The sequence below is a fragment of the Micromys minutus genome (assembly GCF_963924665.1).
Source record: "Micromys minutus genome assembly, chromosome: 12".
Classification (NCBI taxonomy): domain Eukaryota; kingdom Metazoa; phylum Chordata; class Mammalia; order Rodentia; family Muridae; genus Micromys; species Micromys minutus.
Window position 1 is genome coordinate 17078520 of NC_137981.1, and position 22130 is coordinate 17100649.

The 22130-nt window shown below is 36.5% G+C and overlaps 1 protein-coding gene across 1 annotated transcript; it reads left to right on the forward strand.

Annotated features, from left to right (window-relative positions):
• Positions 1-393: 393 nt before the first annotated feature.
• On the forward strand, positions 394-1326 carry LOC308428229 (olfactory receptor 4M1; the record flags this gene model as incomplete). The annotated part of the gene is made up of 1 exon (XM_080926639.1): positions 394-1326. The coding sequence occupies one exon, from the start codon at positions 394-396 to the stop codon at positions 1324-1326; it is 933 nt and encodes a 310-aa protein (XP_080782765.1).
• Positions 1327-22130: the final 20804 nt, after the last annotated feature.

Here is a 22130-nt window from a genome sequence, read left to right on the forward strand (position 1 = left end):
TTAATTTTTTAAATTAAATATCAAATGGGGAAGGCAAGGGTTTTCTAATACAATCTCTTTAATATTTTTTTATTTTATTTCATGTGTATGGGTGTTTTGTTAGCATGTATGTCTGTTTATTGCACTCATGCTTGGTGTCCATAAAGACCAGAAAGAAAATGTTGAATATCCTGGGACCAAAACTGCACATTATTAGCTGCCCTGTGGGTTGTGAACTGAACTGAGGTTCTCTACAAGAGCATTGAGTCCTCTTCCATTACCCCAACGTAATCTCTTAATGATAAAAGCATATTATAATTTTGAAAATAGTGATGTAGTTCTCGTTAACTATTATTTGTAGTAATTATAATTTCTTTTATTTTCTACAGCCATAATGAAAAATTAATTCAAGAAATGGAACCTGCAAATGATACCACCGTGACCGAATTTGTTCTCACCGGTCTATCTCAGACTCGGGAAGTCCAGCTAGTGTTGTTTGTTATATTTTTATCCTTTTATTTATTCATACTTCCAGTGAATATTCTTATCATCTGCACCATCAGGCTTGATCCCCATTTGAGTTCTCCCATGTATTTCCTGCTGGCTAATCTAGCCTTTCTTGACATTTGGTACTCCTCTATCACAGCACCTAAGATGCTCGTGGACTTCTTTGTGGAGAGGAAGATAATTTCCTTTGCTGGGTGCATAGCTCAGCTCTTCTTCTTGCACTTTGTTGGGGCCTCTGAGATGTTTCTGCTGACAGTGATGGCTTTTGACCGCTATGCTGCCATCTGCCGCCCTCTTCACTACGCTACCATCATGAATCGCCATCTCTGTTGTATCTTAGTGGCCCTCTCTTGGACAGGGGGCTTTGTCCATTCTATAATACAGGTGGCTCTCATTGTCCGACTCCCATTTTGTGGGCCCAATGAATTAGACAATTATTTTTGTGACATCACACAAGTTGTCCGGATTGCCTGTGCCAATACTTTCCTGGAGGAACTGGTCATGATCTTTAGCAGTGGCCTGATCTCTGTGGTGTGCTTCATTGCTCTACTGATGTCCTATGCCTTCCTTCTGGCCATGCTTAAGAAACACTCAAGTTCAGGTGAGAGCACCAGCAGGGCGATATCCACTTGTTATTCCCACATCACCATAGTGGTGCTGATGTTTGGACCATCCATTTACATTTATGCTCGCCCATTTGACTCATTTTCTCTAGATAAAGTGGTTTCTGTGTTTCATACTGTGATCTTTCCTTTACTCAACCCTATCATCTATACATTGAGAAACAACGAAGTAAAGGCAGCCATGAAAAAGCTGGTGAACAGATATATTTTTTTGTAAAGAAAGGTGAAAAAAAATAAATGATATATTTTAATTGCGTCAACACAAGGAGTGGTGGTAATGTCACATTTACGTTCTCTTATTTAAAGTCTAAGATTTATTTATTTTTATTTTGTATGTATAAGTGGCTTTTCCTCATCTGTTTATGTGTATCATATGCATGACTGCTGCCTACAGAGGACAGAGTAAGGCCCTGGATTCCATAGAGCTGGAGGTAATAGAGGGTTGTGAGCCAATATTTAGGTGCTTGGAACAAAATCTGGGTTCTCTATAAGAACTGCAGTACCCTCAAACACTGAGTACTTCTTTCAATTATTAAACTCGTCTTCCTATTTCCTAAACATGCTAGAGTGGAAGCAATGTCAAACAACACCCTGAAATGTCAAGCAAACTATTATTAGAATTTAGATCTAATACTGGTCTCTTAAAGCACACATATCCATTAACTGTTCAGAGAGTAAGTATTCCGTAGCAGGTCTGTGAAAAGAATGTACGTTGTGAAATAATAAAATAAGTTAGACTTTGGAGATACTTTCACTATGCACTTGAAGAAAAGGCTAGCAAGTAAACACAATTTCATGTTACCAAATTAAGTATTGTATTTTTTTTGTCTCAGTAGGAGTATTTAGCAAACTATCTTTCTGAGCCTAGAAAATGTTTCCTTTGACCCTTATTTCCAGTTCTCCCAGACTTGTTAGATCCTGAAGATTCTGTTCTGTCAGCCATCTCAACTCCTGTTTCAGGTGGTGAACAGCGAACAGCATTATTGATAAATTGGAAGCTTTTTACCAACTGTGGAAACAATGTTTACGAATCCAGAGAGCAACATGATTTGTTTGTTATATGATTGTTTTCCCATTTCTAATGTATTCTCAATCAACTCGCAGGTTTTACAGTCTACCTAGTAACCTTCAGAGGAAAGCCAGGCCTGCAGGAAATGGCTCTGTGCTGACTGGGATCAGTAGATATGCATCTCATGCTTTAAACACAAGCCTTCTATCTCCTTCGTCATTTTTGTCCCCCATTGTTGATGTTTTTATGTGTCATATTAATTTGAATAAATTTCACATAATAATAAATGTTGACATTTAGAACTAAAACTCAATTATTTTATATTAAGTCATGTTTTGTGGTTTATATCGATGATACTTACTTAAATATGATGTACTTCAAGGGCTAGTCAATTACTTATTGGGGGTAAGTTTTTATATTCTGATACTGATACTTAGAACTCAACTACTAACCATGTTTCAGAATATAAAAGGTAAGTAGAAATATTGAGTTCAAAAGAAATTCTTATTTGACTAAATTTAAATATTTAAGGAGTTATCACTAAATGTGTGCCAAGCTTTATTTAGCCTTCTTTTAGTGTTATGATATGACTAGATATTAAAAAAGACTTTTGCCAGCATCAGAAAAAATATACATGAATAACAATAGGCCCCCCATAGATTATATTTATTAATATCACTTACTTGCAGAGGTATATTTCTTAGCTTAGAAAATAATTCATGCCCAGCCCAATGTATCTCAAAGTGAGAGTTTATTTATTTATACAGTAGTTCATTTATGCTGATTGTTTGCTTTAAACTTGTTTTTTTACTTATATTTACCTTCCTTCATCTTCAGTGCTCACATGACTTCTTTTCTAGGGATGCAATGACAGACTACAATTCTGCTTCCTGAATATTGAGTCGATACCTCGTCATCTGGAACTGAATAAAACAGTACATTTTGAATTCTATGTATTTTGAAACATTTTTAGAAACATGGAAATTCAAAAATATGCATATACATAATAAATAATGAGTAGCAGTTCCAGATTTTATATTACCTTATTGTCTTTCTTGTATATCACAAGCAGTTAACATATGTTCAGAAGTTACTTTTCTTAAATAACTTATGCTTGTTTTGCTATTAATAATATTATTTGAAACGTGCCAGTTCACTCTCTGTGGTTTCTAAACACTAGTGTAAGAATATTTGCTGAACATATAGAAGTTAAGATTGGAAAGTAACACTGGAACCCTAATGGTTTACTTGAAAGAATTATCTGAAGCTAAAGTTACTAGTGACAGGGAGGGGGATTCTGTGACAAACCACTGAGTCAAGACCTCGCCTAACTTATGGAGGAATCAGTGAGTAAGTATTTGGGGATCCATTTTGCCATTCTCACTAGGAGATGAGTGGAGATGGTTTTTAATAGATCTGACAAAAATTCTTAGCTTTCTTTTCCAAACAAGCGTTACATTTCTCCCACTTTAGTCACAGAAAAGTTCATTAGAAGTTCAAAATGTATGACCACCTAAAAACGACATAGTGGCCTGTCCCACTGAGTTACTTGGCCCCAAACACAATCAGTGCTAACACTAAGAACTAGTTTAGATCATTAACAATGACAGAAGAAACAGGCATCATTTACACCACACACACTACCTTGGTGGCATAGTCGGTGCCACAACACCATCCCTTAATAATCCAGCACTATCACCAGCAAAATTCCAAATTTGCTGAGAGCTAATTTTCCAATGTCAAGTATTGTTATACACTTCCTTTTGGTTGAGTTAAACTATCCTTTAAGGTTTTTATTTGTTCATTTGTTTGTTTTTTTTCTTTTTTCTTTTTGGTTTTCCAGTCTCTGTTATTCTATTTTTTTCCCTCTTAGAGATTGCTATTGAAGTTCTATTTTCAAAACCAGAAACATATAGATTTCGTAGCATAATTTCCTTATCCCAAGATTGAAATTGAATTTAATTGGATTTATTTCTGTGAAATTTTTCACTGTTTGTTTTATTAATCTCACGTTATTTTTTTCTAACTTCAAAAACATCCAGATGGCTATTACTAGATATGACAGAAATTATGTACAGTATTTTACATTTCTTCTACATTTAATTTCAAAAATAATTCATTAGATGTTCAAAATATATGATAATATAAATAATGACACAAAATGTGGGCAGTGTTTTGGGAAACTTATCCCATTGATCAGTTGTTTGTTAAATAATTTTTTTCATGAAGTTTATTCATTCATCAACACTATTAAAACTATGTTGGTCGATCTATCCTGCTTTGTTTTATCATCTAATTGACTATTTTTAAATAAATGGTGGGGATTAAGTACAAAGTAAAAAATTATTTGCAGAAACAAGTGTGATTTTCAAATTTTCTACCAAGAAAATATTTATATTTTAATTTATTAACATTTGAACTTTTTATTTATTTAAGCAACGCTAAAGAGTTCCCAACTGTACAATGAATGTTTAGAGACTTGTTTTCTAGAACTCTTTCTAAGGAATTACCAGGTAACAACTTTCAGCTAGAATAAAGCTAGAATGAAAGACTGGTATCATCTGGATTTGGATAACAAAGTGAAGTAAAGTACCATAAAATCATACAATTACATTTCACTTCATTTCTATCCCAATCATTTCACTAAAAGTAGATACATATGTTGATTAAGCATCTTTAAGACATTGTCAAAATTAAGCTCATGCATCACAGAAGTGTCTATAAAATTTTGAATTCAGAGAATCAAAGAAGAGAAATGGCTGTACAGAAGTCCATTGTGTGGATATGTGCTCAGATTTTAAGGCTGAAGAAATGACATGGGAGTAAAAATGTACATGTGACAAAGATAAAGGCTCACATAATGGTATATTTGCAACCACCAGAGGTCACCAAAAGATTCATTATCAGGGGGGTTATAAATCATTTCTTTTAAGAATCCCCCACACATAAGAAAGATGTAAGAGATAAAGACTTATGAACCATATGGATGCTAATGAGACTTTTCAATTTTTGTTGATACATATTATTCTAATTACTGACTCTCATCATGAATTTTTTTGTACATGAACATAATTTGGTCACTTATCTAGTTTTTGACAACTTGACACTCTTGACTATATCTTCTTAAGTCATGCTAACTCTCCAAATAAAAACAATAAAGTGCTCATAACATATTATATTTGTCCCATATTCAAATCCTTCTATTTTATAAGAACAGATGGCAAAGTCTTTGGAGAATATATACTGTCTTAGTATCCCATAAGTTAAGTATGATAATATAGATTTAACAATACTTGAGTATGGATACTATCTAAACCAATGTTATGTTTATGGTAAAGAAATTGTGCAAAACATTCCTAGAGATATCTGGATAATACTGTGTTTTCGGGCTCTCATTGAAGAGAAGGAGATCAGGACAGCTCTTTATGAATTTGAAGTTTTTATTGAGTCACACAGACCCAGCCAGTGGTATGCACTCTTGTGACTACCATTCTAAAGAGACAGCCCCAGCTGAGAGACCAGGGCTTGTAGAAAGGTAAAACCACGAGTTTAGTACATTCTGTAAGCATAGCCATGACGGCTGTAAACAACCATGGCAAGATATAAATTTTGTATAAGAATAGAACTCAGTTATGTTACCGCGGTGTTTCTGTTTGATTGGGGAATAAAATAAATTGTGATTGCAGAAATAAAACGATTTAGGCTAGTAAAGATTTCTGTAAGAATTGTATATGTCTGAGATCAGGTTGACCTCAGTTAAGCCAGAGGTTTGGTCAGGAGTTAACAATATATTTTTCTCACTTTGATATATGTATAACAAAATAGGCAGAAGTACTCAAAGATCTTTTAATCCTTGTTTATGTATCAAATCCGCTAGCCTTATGAGCTATCAATTTCCCTTTCTATAGTTTTATTCCAGTCACACCTAACAAACAGCTCAGCAGGTCTCTGTTGATTGTTTTCTCCTCTGATAGAAGTATCCCTAATGCCATTTCTTTTGTCTTTAATCCCCTTCAATCTACAAATCAAACGATCAGCATGGGACTATTCTAACTTCTGAGAATATAAATCGGTCCTATCCCTACTATACTTCTAGGACTGAGGAAATAATCAAGAAATGGGTTCCTGCACTCATTAGTCTTATCATACTGGCTGAAAAAGTACTTGAAAGGTTTCTAAATCATTCATCTCTGGCAGCACTATAACTAATTATATAATTATCTGGAAATAAAGGTCTATATGATTCAGGCGATTGTGCATTTGCCCTGTGTGTGATGTCCATTATGATAATTACACCTATCTAGCCTTCAGTGATTTACTGTTGCCCCTTGGCCCTTGTTCCTCGGGGATTTATTTAAAAACATTGCATTTAAGTTATCTAGTTTAGCATCTATGTCTCTTATTTTTAGTTCTGATGTGACGAATATGATAATATATATATATATATATATATATATATATATATATATATATATATATATATATATATATATATGTATGTATAAAACCAATGAAGGGAATGTATTCTGCATACTCCCATTGTGGAAGATTAAATTTCACATAGAAAATCCATTCTAACATTTTAAGTTTCATAAGCCTTTGAATCATTCCATTAATATTAGGTCAAGAGTAATCAGGCATCTCCAGCTTATTATTAGCAGGGCATCTTTTTCATTCATATTTTAGACAATTAATCAAATTTTATTAAATTAAATTTGAGCTGGAACATTAAATTGAAAATCTAATATAGATTAATTAATCCATATCAATAAATACAGTTTAATCTAGTTTTATAATTCTTTTCCCATTTTGCCACTCATTGAAAACCTATCCCAACACATATTCCTCAAACTTTTGCTTATATTACCTAGAAAATTCAAAGGGAGTTTTATGAGTTATAATATCCCCACTGGTCACAATTTGTATGTCACTGCTAGAGATGTTAAGATTTGAGACTGAGTATAGATCTAGAGGCAGGAACAATAGATATATTAATTTGGAAGGGGAACATCTGATGGGGCTCCAACCCTGTAAACAGAACTACATCTAACTAAGGAATGCTGAGAGTGGCAGAGATTGCCTTCCCCTGAGGAGATCTCCAATCCTCAACTGATTATCTGGTAACAAGTGGTCAGCTTCAAAATCACAAACATAAAAATAATATTATACATAATGAGCCATTTCAGAAAAACAAGCATGAAGTTTAAAGGGCAATGTAGAGGAGTATAGACCCAAAAAGAAAACCAACACATGTTCTCTTATTGAAGGACCATAGCTCCAAATCTTCAGATGTAAGTACTTAGCTTACATAGCTACAGAAACCAGTAAAACTGGGATATTTCAAGATATGGGGGTTGGGGACAACAGAGAGAGAAATAGCAGTGTACAGGCAATCTGGTCAGAGAACTGAGAAAAGGGAGAGGGAGGAGGCAGATACAGAAGAAGATGGGGTGAAGGTAAAGAGGAATAGGGTACAGGGGAAATGGAAAAATGAGGATTCTTAGGGAACGGGAGTTAGAAACATTATGGCCAGCAGAGAAACAGTCCATGAAAGAAAAATCCAGTGCAACACTACTTAGTCAGTGTTAGTTTAAACTTCAGAGTCTGGCACCAAGCAGTTTTATGTTTTATATATTTAAGCATAGCACAACTTTGGGGTGGGGAAAAGATTCCTTAGGAAAATTACTACAACAAAGCTTAAGGTATGACTACATCAAAACTCCCTTACAAGGTACATTTCATTTGCAAAGTACCTGTTATCTCTTCCTTAAGAATGGGTCCTATTGACTAAGAAGCAATGCTCAGGATTTGGGGTTAAACATTCTAGTCTGGAGAATTCAGGTGAAACCTGGTTCTACAAATAGCAAAAGATTACCACGTTACTAACTATATTTAATCCCACCTCTCTAGGTAGAAAACACATGTAAAAGAAATTTCTTTTGTTGAAGAGAAAGTCTGAGAGTTTCTATGGTCCTATTTTCCTAAGTACTGTGAGCATGAGGATCTATTGCCCTCTACAGGAAGACAGATAAATAAAGAGGAGGAAGGTTAGGCAAAATAACAGTATGTATTATTGAAAAGGCTATAAGAAATCATACTAATAATTATTTACCAACAATGCATGCAATTCAGTGTGTAAACATATATGTAGTTTCCATGTTACGTTCTGTCCTACATGTACTTATTTCAATGCATGCTATCAAACCACTAAAAGAATTAAGTACTGACGAAAAATATTCATATAGTGTTATGCCAAAATGCCTTTAAAAATCTGTATATGTACCCCTCTTATTTTAAAATAAGGTTGTAAGAAAGGAAAAAAAGAAAAGTATTCTGTAGAAAAAAATCCTAGGAGAAATCAATAAATTATGGTTTTAATAATAATAATAATAATAATAATAATAATAATAATAATAATAATAATAATAATAATAAAAGTTACTTACAAGAACTTACCTAGCTGGCATAGAGATATGGTACGTGTGTGAAAACATCTCCATTGTATTGTGTGGTAACAAAGTGGATATTAAAGACAGGAACGTGAAAGCATAACCTATTGTTTCCCACTGAAAGAAGACTCTTCAGTACGATGACTTTTCTGCCAAAAGTAACTACAACTTTGAAAGCCTTTTCCCCTGGCTTGCCAGAGAGCTCAGTGAAGATCCCAACCTGGAGATTGTTGCCGTGTCCGCTCTCGCCCCACCTGAGGTGGTCATGGACCCAGCTCTGGCTGCACAGTACGAGCATGATTGAGAGGTTGCTCAGCCAACTGCTCTCCCGGATGAGGATGATAACATGTGAGGAAGTGAAGATGGAGTACCGGGTCAGAGGTCTGGTTCTATAGGCAACTGTCCCGTGACGCCAGCCAGCGGTGCAGCACATGTGCCACCTTGCTGAGCTAAGCAGACCCTGTGCTTCATTGGGATGCTGAAGGAGATGAATGGCTTTGAGCGAATGTGGCCGTGTACCCTCAGTTTTTGGACTTGTTTGCTTAGCTGTTTGGAGCAGTTGTTTCCTTCCTGGATTTCAGAGATAAGGCTGCTGCAGTCGCACTACAACATTCAGTGGTGAAATCTTGTTTGTTCCTGTCATTCCCCTTCTTTTCGTTTAGAATCAGAATAAAGTTGTATTCACGTAATTAAAAAAAGAAAAGAGGAATAGGAACAGAGAAATATGCTAGTTAAAGTTCAGTTTCAAAAATAAAAATATAAAAATGTAAGAAAAGAAGCTAAAAAGTGGTAATGAGGTGTGGGAAAAGAGAAATTCTCATTTACTGCTGGTAGAAGTACATTAACTCTTTTTTAATGAATATTCTCTGTATTTACATTTCAAATGTTATTCCCCACCCCCTACCCAACTCCCATACCCTCTTTCCCTTCCCTTGCTTCCATGAAGGTGCTCCCTCTCCCAATCACCTTCTTCTACCTCAGTACCTTGGCATTCCCTATACTTGGAAAACAAACCTTCACTGGACAAAGGTTCCTTCTCCCATTGATGCCAAAGAATGTTATCCTCTGCTACATATGCAGCTGGAGCCATGCGTCTCTCCATGTGTGCTCAGTGGGTGGTGTTTTAGTCCCTGGGAGTTCTGCAGGGTTTGGTTGGTTGATAATGTTGTTCTTCCCATGGGGTTGCAAACCCTTTCAGCTACTTCAGTCCTTTCATTGGGGTCTCCATGTTCAGTCCGATGGTTAGTTGAAAGCATCCTCAACTGTATCTGTATGATTCTGGCAGATCCTCTGAGGAAGCTTCCATATCTGGCCTCTGCCAGTAAGCACTTCTTGTCACCAGCAACAGTGCTTGGATTTGGTGACTGCTTATGGGGTAGATCCCCTGGTGAGGCAGCCTCTGAATGATCTTTTCTTCAACCCATGCTCCTCTGTTTGTCTCTGTTCAGCATGTAGAAGAATGTAAATTATTCCATTCTTATCTCCTTGTACAAAAATCAAATCCAAGCAAATCAAGGACTTCCACATAGAACCTGATAAACTGAAACTAATAGAAGAGAAATATGTTTAAGAGAAAGCCTTGAACATATTATGGGTACTGGGAGAAAGTTTTTGAACAGTACACAAATGGTTTATGGTCTATGATCAAGAATCGATAAGTGGGACCTCAAAAATTGCAAAGCTTCTGTAAGACAAAGGACACTGTCATTAGGACAAAATGACAACCAACAGAATGGGATTAGATCTTTGCCAATCTTCCACAGAGAGCTAATATCCAATATATACAAAGAACTCAAGAAGTTAGACTACAGTGAATCAAATAACCCTATTATAAATAGATTACAGAGCTTAACAACAAATTCTCAACTGAGGAATATTGGATGGCTAAGAAACACCTTATGAAATCTTCAACATCCTTAGACATCAGGGAAATGCAAATGAACACAATCTCACAACAGTCAGAATGGCTAAAATCAAAAACTCAGGTGACAGCAGATGCTGGCGAGGATGTATAGAATGAGAAACACTCCTCTATTTTTGATGGGAAAGCAAGCTGGTAGTACTGCTCTCGAAATCAATCTGAGGTTCCTGAGAATATTGGACATAGTACTTTTATTTCTGTAGACCATTTTGTTTTCATTACTATTTTAAGTTTAGGTTCCCCATGTTCTCTATCACATGGAAGTACTATATGAAATGAAGAAGATGATGGAAAAAATCAAAGTCAGATTACAACAGTAAATAAATTTAAAATGATTCAGGAAATTATTTTTCCTGCTAGCCTTCTTGACTACTCAGCATCTTACACATAAGCACCTAGGGATGGCTATTTCTAGCAATGTGGTATAGTATTTTATCCAGGAAATATGATGCTTGTCAGCAGAGAGATCTATGGATTTAAATTACCAGCAAGAGGGCCATGCCAGTATTAATAATTCTAGAAGCCTGATTGACCAATTGTAAAGAGCAAGAGTATTGTTTCTTTCATTCTCTCTCCAGACATGTGTCTCTCCATTCTTCTAACTATTCAGTACAACTTTTAAAGATGTTCAATAAACTTCTAGATTCTACATCAAATATCAAGGTGATTTGGGGGTCAGTTAAGTACACTATCATATCATCTGCAAATAGTAATACCTTGACTTTTTCTTTGCCAATTTGTATCTCCTTGATCTCCTTTTGTTGTCTCATTGCTCTTGCTAGAACTTTGAATACTATGTTGAATATTTATGTGGAGAGTGAGCATCCTTGTCTTGTCTCTGATTTTAATGGGATTGCTTTAAGTATCTTTCCATTTAATGTGATATCGACTGTTGGTTCTCTGTACATTGCTTTTATTGCGTTTAGGTATGGGCTTTAAATTTCTGATCTCTGATACGTTCAAAATGATAGAATGTTGTATTTTTTCAAATGTCATTTAACAAGGTGTTCATAAGATGTTTTTTGAATTTGCTTATATAGTTGATTATATTAATGGATTTTTGTATATTGAGCCAAACTTGCTTACCTGGGATGAAGGTTACTTCATCATGATGAATGATGGTTTCAATATGTACTTAGATTCAGTTTGCAAGAATTTTATTGAGTATTTTTGCTTCAGGATTCATAGGTGAGATTGGTCTAAAGTTCTCTTTTTAGTCAGGTCTGTGGTTTAGATGTCAAAGTAATTGTTGCTTCAAAGAATAAATTAGAGTTCCTTCTGATTCTATTTTATGGATTGTTTGAGGAATATTGATATTAGCTCTTCTTTGAAGGTCCAGTTGAATTCCTTACTAAAGATATCCTGACAGGCATCACTGGCTGGTTTCCAAACCACATAAACATATAAAAATCATTGCATTCTGAGAAAAAATTTAAATGGCCTATCAAAGTAGAAATATGTAAACCAATGTAAATAACACACTTAATGAAGCGTAAAAGAATTAAAATGTTAAAAAGCTATATTTACTATTACATAAAAAGCATTGCATATTTATGTTTATTTCATTTATGGTAATGAATGATATAAAGCAGATTCAGACAGATACACATCATCTGTTGTCCTCATGTGTAGAGCAGAAAAGGAAAAGCAGATGCAAACATGTTAGACTACTCCAGAGAAAATGGGTAAGGGGAAGAGTAGATAAAGTGAGAGGACAATGGGGTCAATATGGTTGATGTATGTAACAGGGGTTATAAAACTGGTAAAATGAAATCACGATTTTATATAATTTATATACAATAAATTCTTTTTAAACATGAAAAACATCTTTTATCTAACTAAGGTAAATTTACATGCATACTTAAGGACAACTTTATAGATATTCATTCCTTTGAATAGTAGGTCTTTGATAATTCTTACAATGTTTTTGGACCATGTTTACTACTTTGCTTTTTCCCAGATCCATTACAACTTTCCTTCCCATTCAACTCTGTGTTTTCTTTGTTTATTTCTTTGTTTGTTTTACACAATAATTGAAATTGGTACTTCCTATGAACCTGTGTCTGTCACATGGAATGTAGCATCCCACTCAAAGAAAAAGGTTCTCCCTCACTCCACAGGTAATAAAAGCTATATTACGTCTTCTGTTATCACCTTCTCTCTCTATGCTGGGATTTATTCCAACCTGTGTATGTACTGAGCTTGTTCATACTGTCACAATTATTGGAAGTCTGTGTATGCTATGGTATATCTGGAGATACTATTTACACGTATTCACCTAATGCCTTTGCTCTTTCTTTCTTTTTTTGTCACATATTTTATGATGGTCTCAGAGTCTTGGGAGGACTATACAGATGTCCATTTGAGGGCTGAGTATTTCTTTTTCACAGAAATACATTGTTTATGTTAGGGAGACAAATACACAGAGATACACATGGTTAAAGATAAATCCTGACAATTTGTAACTAGTAAATTTCAGTCTTAAAGCACATAACATTGGGGGCTGGAGAAATTTACCGTTTAAGATCCTGCTCCCCTTCCATGGAACCTAAATTCAGTTCCCAGTAAGGGATTCAGGAAGCTTACAACTGCCCATAACTCTAATCCCAGAGGATTTGACATCCTGTGCTTGCCTCCCCACACACCAGAACATGGAGCAAGAAAACTCACACAGCAAATAACAAGAAATCATTAAATAGATCCAAATCATAATTTTAAACATTTTTATCTATTTTTTTATTATTTTTTAACAACTTTATTTTAAGAAACAAAGATAAATGTACAGATTTTAAGCATTTATTGCATAAAAGTATACAATACATTTTTGTCAGTACTTGTTTTTTTTTTTTTTTTTTTTTTTTTTTCTTTTTTTTTTAAGGCTTGATAGTGTGATCAAGATCCCACTAGTTACAATGAGCATAAAGTACACGTAAAACAAGATGCAACCTGGAAATAGTCAAAGTTTTCTTGGTGTGTAAATTTTTTTTTTTTTTTTTTTTACAATGAGCAAATAGTACATGTAATATTGGATGCATTCCGGAATTTGTCAATGTGTTCTTGGTGGGTAAGGATTGAGCATGACATTTTGTTTGTTTTGTTTTGTTTTGTTTTGTTTTTTTCTTGGATTTCATACAGTCTGGAGTTGTTTCTGGGGCAGTGCGAGCCTCTGGGCTTAGCATCCCACTATCAGTGACTGCATGTTATGTCTTTTCTTTTGTGACTGGGTTCTCTCACTAAGGATGATATTCTCTAGAAGCATCCATTTTCTTAAGAATTTGGTTAAGTCATAGTTTCTGGTGGCTGAGTAGTATTCTATTATGTAAATGTACCACATTTTTGTATCCATTCATCTAATGAAGGACATCTGGGTTCTTTCCAGCTTCTGGCTATTATAAGTAGAGCTTGTGGTGCATATATCTTTGTTGTATATTAAAGTGTCTCTGGGGTATGTGCCCAGAAGTGGAATAGCTGGGTCTTCAGGTAGTACTATGTCCAATTTTCTGAAGTATCACCAGAAGGATTTCCAGAGTGGTTGTATCAGTTTACAACCTTACCAACAGTGGAGATGTGTTCCTCTATCTCGGCAACCTCGCCAGCATCTGTTGTCATCTGAGTTTTGGATCTTGGCCAATCTGACTGGTGTGAGGTGGAATCTCAGGGTTGTTTTGATTTGCATTTCCCTGATGGCTAAGGATGTTGAGCACTTCCTCAGATGTTTCTCAGCCATTCGATATTCCTAAACTGAGAACGTTTTGTTTAGCTCTGTACCCCATTTTTTAAATAGGGTTGTTTGATTCTCTGGTGTCTAGCTTTTTGAGTTCTTTGTATACCTTGGATATTAGGCCTTTATCTGATGTGGAGTTGGTAAAGATCTTTTCCCATTTCGTTGGCTGCCGTTTTGTTTTCTTGACAATGTCCTTAGCCTTACAGAAACTTTTCAATCTCATTAAGTCCCATTTGTTAATCTTTGACCTTAGAGCTTGAGCCATTGGTGTTTTCTTCAGAAAATTTTCTCCTGTGCCTATGTGTTCTAAGGTTTTCCCTAATTTCTCATCTAATAGTTTCAGTGTATCTGGTTTAATATGGAGATCTTTGATCCACTTACACTTGAGCTTTGTACAAGGAGATAAGAAAGGGTCTATTTTCATTCTTTTGCATGCTGAGTGCCAGTTGGACCAATAACATTTGTTGAATAGGCTGTCCTTTTTCCATTGAATGTTTATAGCTCCTTTGTCAAAAATCAGGTGACCACATACATGAGGGCTCATTTCTGGATCTTCTATTCTATTTCATTGATCCACATGCCTATTTCTGTACCAGTACCATGCAGTTTTCAGCACAATTACCTTGTAACATAGCTTGAGGTCAGGGATAGTGATTTCCGAAGATGTTTTCTTGTTGTTAAGGATGGATTTCCCTATTCTAGGTCATTTTGTTGTTCCATATGAAATTGCACATTGATCTTTCCAATTCCATGAAGAACTGTGATGGAATTTTGATGAGGATGGCATTGAATCTGTAGATTGCATTTGGTAGGATGGCCATTTTTAAAATGTTGATCTTTCCAATCCATGAGCATGGGAAATCTTTCCATTTTCTGAGATCATCCTCAATTTCCTTCTTTAGAGGTTTGAAGTTCTTGTCATACAGGTCCTTCACTTGCTTAGTTAGAGTCACACCAAGGTATTTCATAGTTTTTGTGACTATTGTGAAGGGTACCTTTTCCCTAATTTCTTTCTCCACATGTTTGTCCTTTGAGTATAGGAAGGTTACTGATATGTTTGAGTTAATTTTGTATCTAGCCACTTTGCTGAACTTGTTTATCAGGTGTTGGAGTTCTCTGGTGGAATTTTTGGGTTCACTTAAGAACACTATCATGTCATCTGCAAAGAGTGATGTTTTTATCTCTTCCTTTCCGATTTGCTTCTCCTTGATCTCCTTTTGCTGTCTAATTGCTCCAACCAGTTATTCCAGTATTATGTTGAATAGGTAGGGGGAGAGAGGGCAGCCTTGTCGAGTCCCTTATTTTAGTGGGATTGCTTCAAGTTTCCTACCATTAAGTTTGATGTTGGCTGTTGGTTTGCTGTATATTGCTTTTATTATGTTTATGGATGGACCTTGGATTCCTGTTCTTTTCCGGACTTTTAACATGAAGGTGTGTTGAATTTTGTCAAATGCTTTCTCAGCATTTAGTGAGATGATCATGGGATTTTGTTCTCTGAGTTTGTTTATTTGGTGGATTACATTGATGGACTTCCTTATATTAAACCATCCCTGCATCACAGAGATGAAGCCTACTTCGTCATGGTGAATGATCGTTTTGATATGTTCTTGGATTCGGTTTGCAAGGATTTTGTTGAGTATTTTTGCATCAATGTTCATAAGTGACATTGGTCTGAAGTTCTCTTTCCTTGTAGGGTCTTTGTGTGGTTTAGGTACGAGGGTTATTGTAGCCTCAAAAAATGAGTTAAGAAGTATTCCATCTGATTCTATCTTGTGGAATAGTTTGGGGAGTATTGGTGTTATATCCGCAATAAATGTCTGATAAAGTTCCGCATTAAATCCGTCTGGACCTGGGCTTTTTTTGGTTGGGAGGCTTTTGATGAGTTCTTCTATTTCTTTAGGTGTTATGGGATTATTTAGATGGTTTACTTGGTCCTGGTTTAACTTTAGGATCTTGTATCTGTCTAGGAATTTGTCCATTTCCTCCAGATTTTCCAATTTTGTGGAGTATAAGTTTTTGTAGTAGGATTTGATGATTCTTGAATTTCCTCAGTTTCAGTTGTTATGTCTCCAATTTCCTTTCTGATTTTGTTAATTTGCATACTCTCTTTTTACCCTCTAGTTAGTCTGGCTAGGGGTTTATCAATCTTGTTGATTTTCTCAAATGACCACCTCTTGGTTTTGTTGATTTTTTCAATGGTTCTTTTTGTTTCTATTTGGTCTATTTCTGCCCTAATTTTGATTATTTCTTGCCGTCTACTCTTCTTGGGTGTATCTGCTTCCTTTTGTTCTAGGGTTTTTAGCTGTGTTGTCAAGTTGCTGATGTATGCTCTCTCCAGTTTCTTTTTGGAAGCACTTAGGGCTATGCGTTTTCCTCTCAGTACTGCTTTCATTGCATCCCCTAGGTTTTGGTAGGTTGTGTTTTCATTTTCGTTGAATTCTAGAAAATCTTTAATTTCTTTCTTTATTTTTTCTTTGACCCTGCTATTGTTTAACAGAGCGTTGTTTAGTTCATGTGTATGTAGGCTTTTTGTTGTCTTTGTTGTTGTTAAAGACCAGCCGTAGATCATGGTGATCTGAGAGAATGCATGGGAGTATTTCAATCTTCTTATATCGATTAAAGCTCCTTCTGTGTCCAATTATGTGGTCAATTTTCAAGAAGGTGCCGTGGGGTCATGAGAAAAAGGTGTATTCTTTTACTTTAGGATGATATATTCTGTAGATATCTATTAATTCCAGTTGGTTCAAAGTCTTTGCTAGTTTTACAGTTTCCTTGTTCAGTTTCTGTTTCCATGATCTGTCCACTGATGAGAGTGGGGTATTAAAGTCTCCAACTATTATTGTGTGGGGTGAAATGTATTTTTTGAGCTTTCGTAGGGTTTCTTTTATGAATGTGGGTGCTTTTTTATTTGGAGCATATATGTTAAGGATTGAGAGTTCCTCCTGACAGATTTCCCCGGTAATGAATAAAGAGTGTCCTTCCTTATCTCTTTTGATAACTTTTGGTTGGAAATTTACTTTATTCGATATTAGAATAGCCATTCCAGCCTGCTTCTTGGGGATGTTTGATTGGAAGTTTTTTTCTGAGTCTTTTACTCTGAGATAGTGTCTGTCTTTGTCTCTGAGATGAGTTTCCTGTATGCAGCAAAATGCTGGATTTTGTTTATGTATCCAGTCTGATAGCCTATGTCTCTTTATTGGGAGTTGAGTTCATTTATGTTAATAGATATCAAGGAATAGTTGTTTCTGTTTCCTGATATTATTGCTTTAGTGGGTTGAGTTGTGTCTGTGTCTTTTTCTGCTTTCGGTTTTCTTGCTTAGGAGTTTTCTTGTTTTTACTAGGATGTATTTCCCCTCATTGTATTGGGTTTTCCAACTATAATTTGTTGTAGTTCTGGGTTTGTGGTCAGATATTGTGTAAATTTAGATTTGGATTGAAATATCTTCATCTCTCCATCTATGGTGATTGATAGTTTTGCTGGGTATAGAAGCTTGGGCTGGCACTTGTGCTCTCTTAGGGTGTGCATGATGTCTGTCAAGGCTCTTTTAGCTTTCGCAGTCACTGTTGAGAAATCGGGTGTGATTCTGATTAGTCTGCCTTTATATGTTACCTGACCATTTTCCCTTACTGCTTTTAGTATTCTTTCTTTGCATTGGGCACTTGGTGTTTTGACTATTATGTGTCGGGAGGTATTTCTTTTCTGGTCCAACTTATTTAAAGTTCTGAAGGCTTCTTTTATGCTTGTGGTCATCTCATTCTTGAGGGTAGGGAAGTTTTCTTCTACGATTTTGTTGAAGATATTTACTGTGCCTTTTAGTTGATACTCTTCTTCCTCTTCTATTCCTATTATCTTTAGGTTCGGTCTTCTCATTGTGTCCTGGATTTCCTGGACATTTTGTGTTAGGAGCTTTTTGTTTTTTGAATCTTCTCTGGTTGTTTTGTCTATGTTTACAATGTTGTCTTCTGCCCCTGAGATTTTCTCTTCTATCTCTTGTAGTCTATTGGAAATGCTTGCTTCTGTGACTCCTGATTTTTTTTTTAGGTGTTCTACCACTAGGGTTATCTCTTTTATTGTTTTCTTTATTGTGTCAGTTTCTGTTTTAAATTCCCTCTTCCATTTCTTCATCTCTTTGGTTCTGTTTTCTCTAGTTCTTTTAGTTTTTTGAGTATTTTTCTTGTTTCCTCTTTAAAAGCTTCTGAATCTTTTTGTTTTTCCTCCCGTTCTTGTTTAAGTAACTCTATGAGCATCTTGAGGTATGATTTCAGGTCTGTGTCTTCTTTTTCTGGAGTGTTTGACATTCCAATGTTTGCTGTTATGGGAGAGCTGGGTTCTGGTGTTTCCAGGTTGTCTTGGTTTCTTTGGGATATACTCTTTCGCTTTCCTCTTGCCATCTTGTTGTCAGTGATTTGTTCTTGTCTTTCTCTTGTATCTGGTCTGTGTCCCTGGATCTCCACTGGTCCAGGTGGCAGATGGGCTGAGCCCTGTTCTTCGCCCTAGAGTCACTGGGTGGAAACAGAATTTCCAAAGTTGTGTTCCCTGTCTCTGGATCAGGCAGGGCGGGGGGGGGGGGTTGTGTGTGCTTTTCGTGCACACTCTGCAGAGATCTCTCTGCTCCTTGGCTGCCCATATCTTCTACTCACCAGTCTTTAAAACTTTAGGAGCTGCTGGTTCGTGTGGCAGATGGGCCAAGCTCTGTTCTGAGCCCTAGAGTTGCTGGGTAGAAACAGAAGTTCCAAAGTTGTGTTCCTGGTCCCTGGATCAGGCAGGGTGGGGGGTGTGCTTTCTGTTTGCACTCCGCAGAGATAATCTCTGCTTCCTGACTGCCTAGATCTCCTACTCACCAGTCTTTCGAGGGCTGAGTATTTAATGGTTTTAAATTTTCTGCTCATTGAGAAGAGTTGTAGCTCTTTGGTTATCCATCACATACTACAAGTAGAAGTTTCTCTCATAAGTTTTGAAAGATGCATTAACCTTTGAATCATTGGTAAGTGATTTAATACAATGTCCACTTGGCAGAATAATACTAAAAGATTTTATCCTATGCATATAATCAGAGTAGAAATGGTGTCATGGCCCCAGTAATGATTCAGGTACATGCTTCATCTTGCAGAGAGAAAGTAAGTCCAATCAGAAAATAGTTGGTTAACCCCATGATAATATCAACACTATTATATAAGTGGAAATGTCTTGCCAGATCAGTTGTCATATAGGCCAAGGATTTATAGAACTATATTTCTTCCACATAAAACCAGGTACACTGAAACTAATAGAGGAGAAAGTGGAGAAGAGCTTAGAACACACAGGCACAGAAGAAAATTTTCTGAACAGAATACCAGTGGCTTATGTTTTAAGATCAAGAATCAACAGATGAAACCTAATGAAATTGCAGTTTTTGTAAGACAATGGACACTGTCAAGATGACAAAATAGCAACCAACAGATTTTGAAAGAGTCTTTAACAATCCTACATCTGATATAGGGCTACTATCCAATATATACAAAGAACTTAAAAAGTTTGACTCCAGAGACTCAAATAATCCTATTAAAATGAAATACAGAGATAAACAAAGAACTATCAACTGAGGAATACCAAATGGCTGAGAAGCACCTAAAGAAATGTTCAACATCCCTAGTCATCAGGGAAATGAAAATCAAAACAACCCTGAGATTCCACCTCACACCAGACAGAATGGCTAAGATCAAAAACTTAGGTGATAGCAGATGCTGGTGAGGATGTGGAGAAAAAGGAACACTCCTCCATTGTTGGAGGGACTGCAAATCTGAATATCAGTCTGTCAGTTCCTCAGAAATTTGGACATAGTACTACCTGAAGACCCAGTTGTTCCACACCTGGGCATATAACCAAAAGATGCTCCAACACCTAACAAGGACACATGATCCACCATATTTATAGCAGACTTGTTTATATAAGCCAGAAACTGGAAAGAACCCAGATGTCCTTCAGTAGAGGAATGAACACAAAAATTGTGGTACATTTACATAATGGAGTACTACTCAACTATAGAAACAATGACTATGAAATCCCTAGGCAAATGGAAGAAACTAGACACAATCATCCTGAGTGAGGTAACAAAGTCCCAAAAGAACACACATGGTTTATAATCACTGATAAGCAATACTAGCCCAACAAGCTCTGAAAAACCAAGAAACAATTCACAAACCTTATGAAGCTCAAAAAGAAGAAGGCCAGAATGTGGATTCTTCAGTCTTTCTTAGAAGGTAGAACAAAGCACTCATGGCAGGAAATAAGGGAACAGATAGATGAGCAGGGATTAAAGAAAAGATCATCCAAAGACTGCCTTACCTGGGCATCCACCCCATATGCAGCTACCAAACCCAAGCATTATTGCCAATGCCAAAAAATGCTTACTGGCAGGAGCCAGATATGGATACCTCCTCAAAGACTCTGCCAAAATCATACAGATACAGTTGAGGATGCTTGCAGCTAACCATCAGACTGAACACAGGGACCCCAATGAAGGAACTAGCAAAAGAACTGAAGGAGCTGAAAGGGTCTGCAACACCATGGGAAGAACAACATTATCCACAACCAAATCCTTCAGAACTACCAGGGACTAAAACACCAACCAATGAGCACACATGGAGAGACCAATGGCTCCAGTTGCATTTGTAGCAGAGGATAGTATTGTCTGACATCAATGAGAGAAGAGACCTTTTGTCCAATAAAAGTTTCTTTCCCCAGTGTAGGGGAATGCCAAGGCGCTGAGGTGGAAAGGATGGTTGGGAGAGGGAGCACCTTCATGGAAACAAGTGGAGGGGGGAGGGTGAATGGGTGTAGGGGGAAAGGGGATACCATTTAAAATGTAAATAAAGAAAATATCTATGAAAAACAAGAAAAGAAAGAAAAAAAAGCAAGATTTTTCTTGAAATTTGTAATAGTAAAATATTCAAGGTGGAATTATATTTAGCCAAAACAAGGACATTATAAGCTTTGCAGGCAAATAGATGGAACTAGAAAATATCATCCTGAGTAAGGTAACTCTGAACCAAAGGGACATGCATGGTATGTTGTTGCAGTAAATTTTAAAAATGGAAAGGCTTGTCTCTTTATTGACCCCTGCGGTCTCACTCCTTGGGTGTCACTTCTAGTACAGAGCCAGTACTTGGACTCTGTTGCTCTGTCCAGGCTGCCCCGGATCTCATTCCATCTGCACAACTCCCTTCCCTGGCAGTTTACTCCACCTGCCCTACTGCCTCCATCATGGGGTATTTCTTTACCTCAAATCCCAACACAAGCAAACTCTATGGCCCGATACAGGTTTTTTTCTTACAGGTTATAGATTCAATTCTTAATTCACACACTGTGTACTCAATAAAATCACATTAAATAGACAAATATACAAAATTCCCTTCTATAAGAGATATTACACCTATAAAATCCTTAAATGTCCATAGCTACTTAACACCAATAAAGCATACCTAGATCATCCTTCTCCATCTTCATCTTAGAACTTCTCTCTTGGTCCTCCAGTCTCCTTGAGCCTCTGACCCCCTCTTTCCACACACTAGGAAGATCTACCAGAGATCTTGGAGTTAAGAAACTCTCAGGACTCAAAGGGAAAGACTTTAGACGAGATTCCCAACAGTGGGGACAGGTATCTACTAGAGTCCAGCTTCAGTAGAAAGACAGGGCATCAAGTTGAGGGATGGGGTTGCCATCCTATAGTCAAAATCTCTGACCCAGAAATGTTCTGGGCTAAAATAACTGCAGGGACAAAAATGGGGTCGCCCTCCTCCTCAGCTTCTCCAGGAACCAACTCAACTTAGGATCCATCTCAAGGAAAGGAACCAAGGTCTGAGACTATTATCAATGCTATGTTGTACTTATAAACAGGAGCCCAGCATGTCTGTCCTCTGAGATGCCCAACAAACAGGT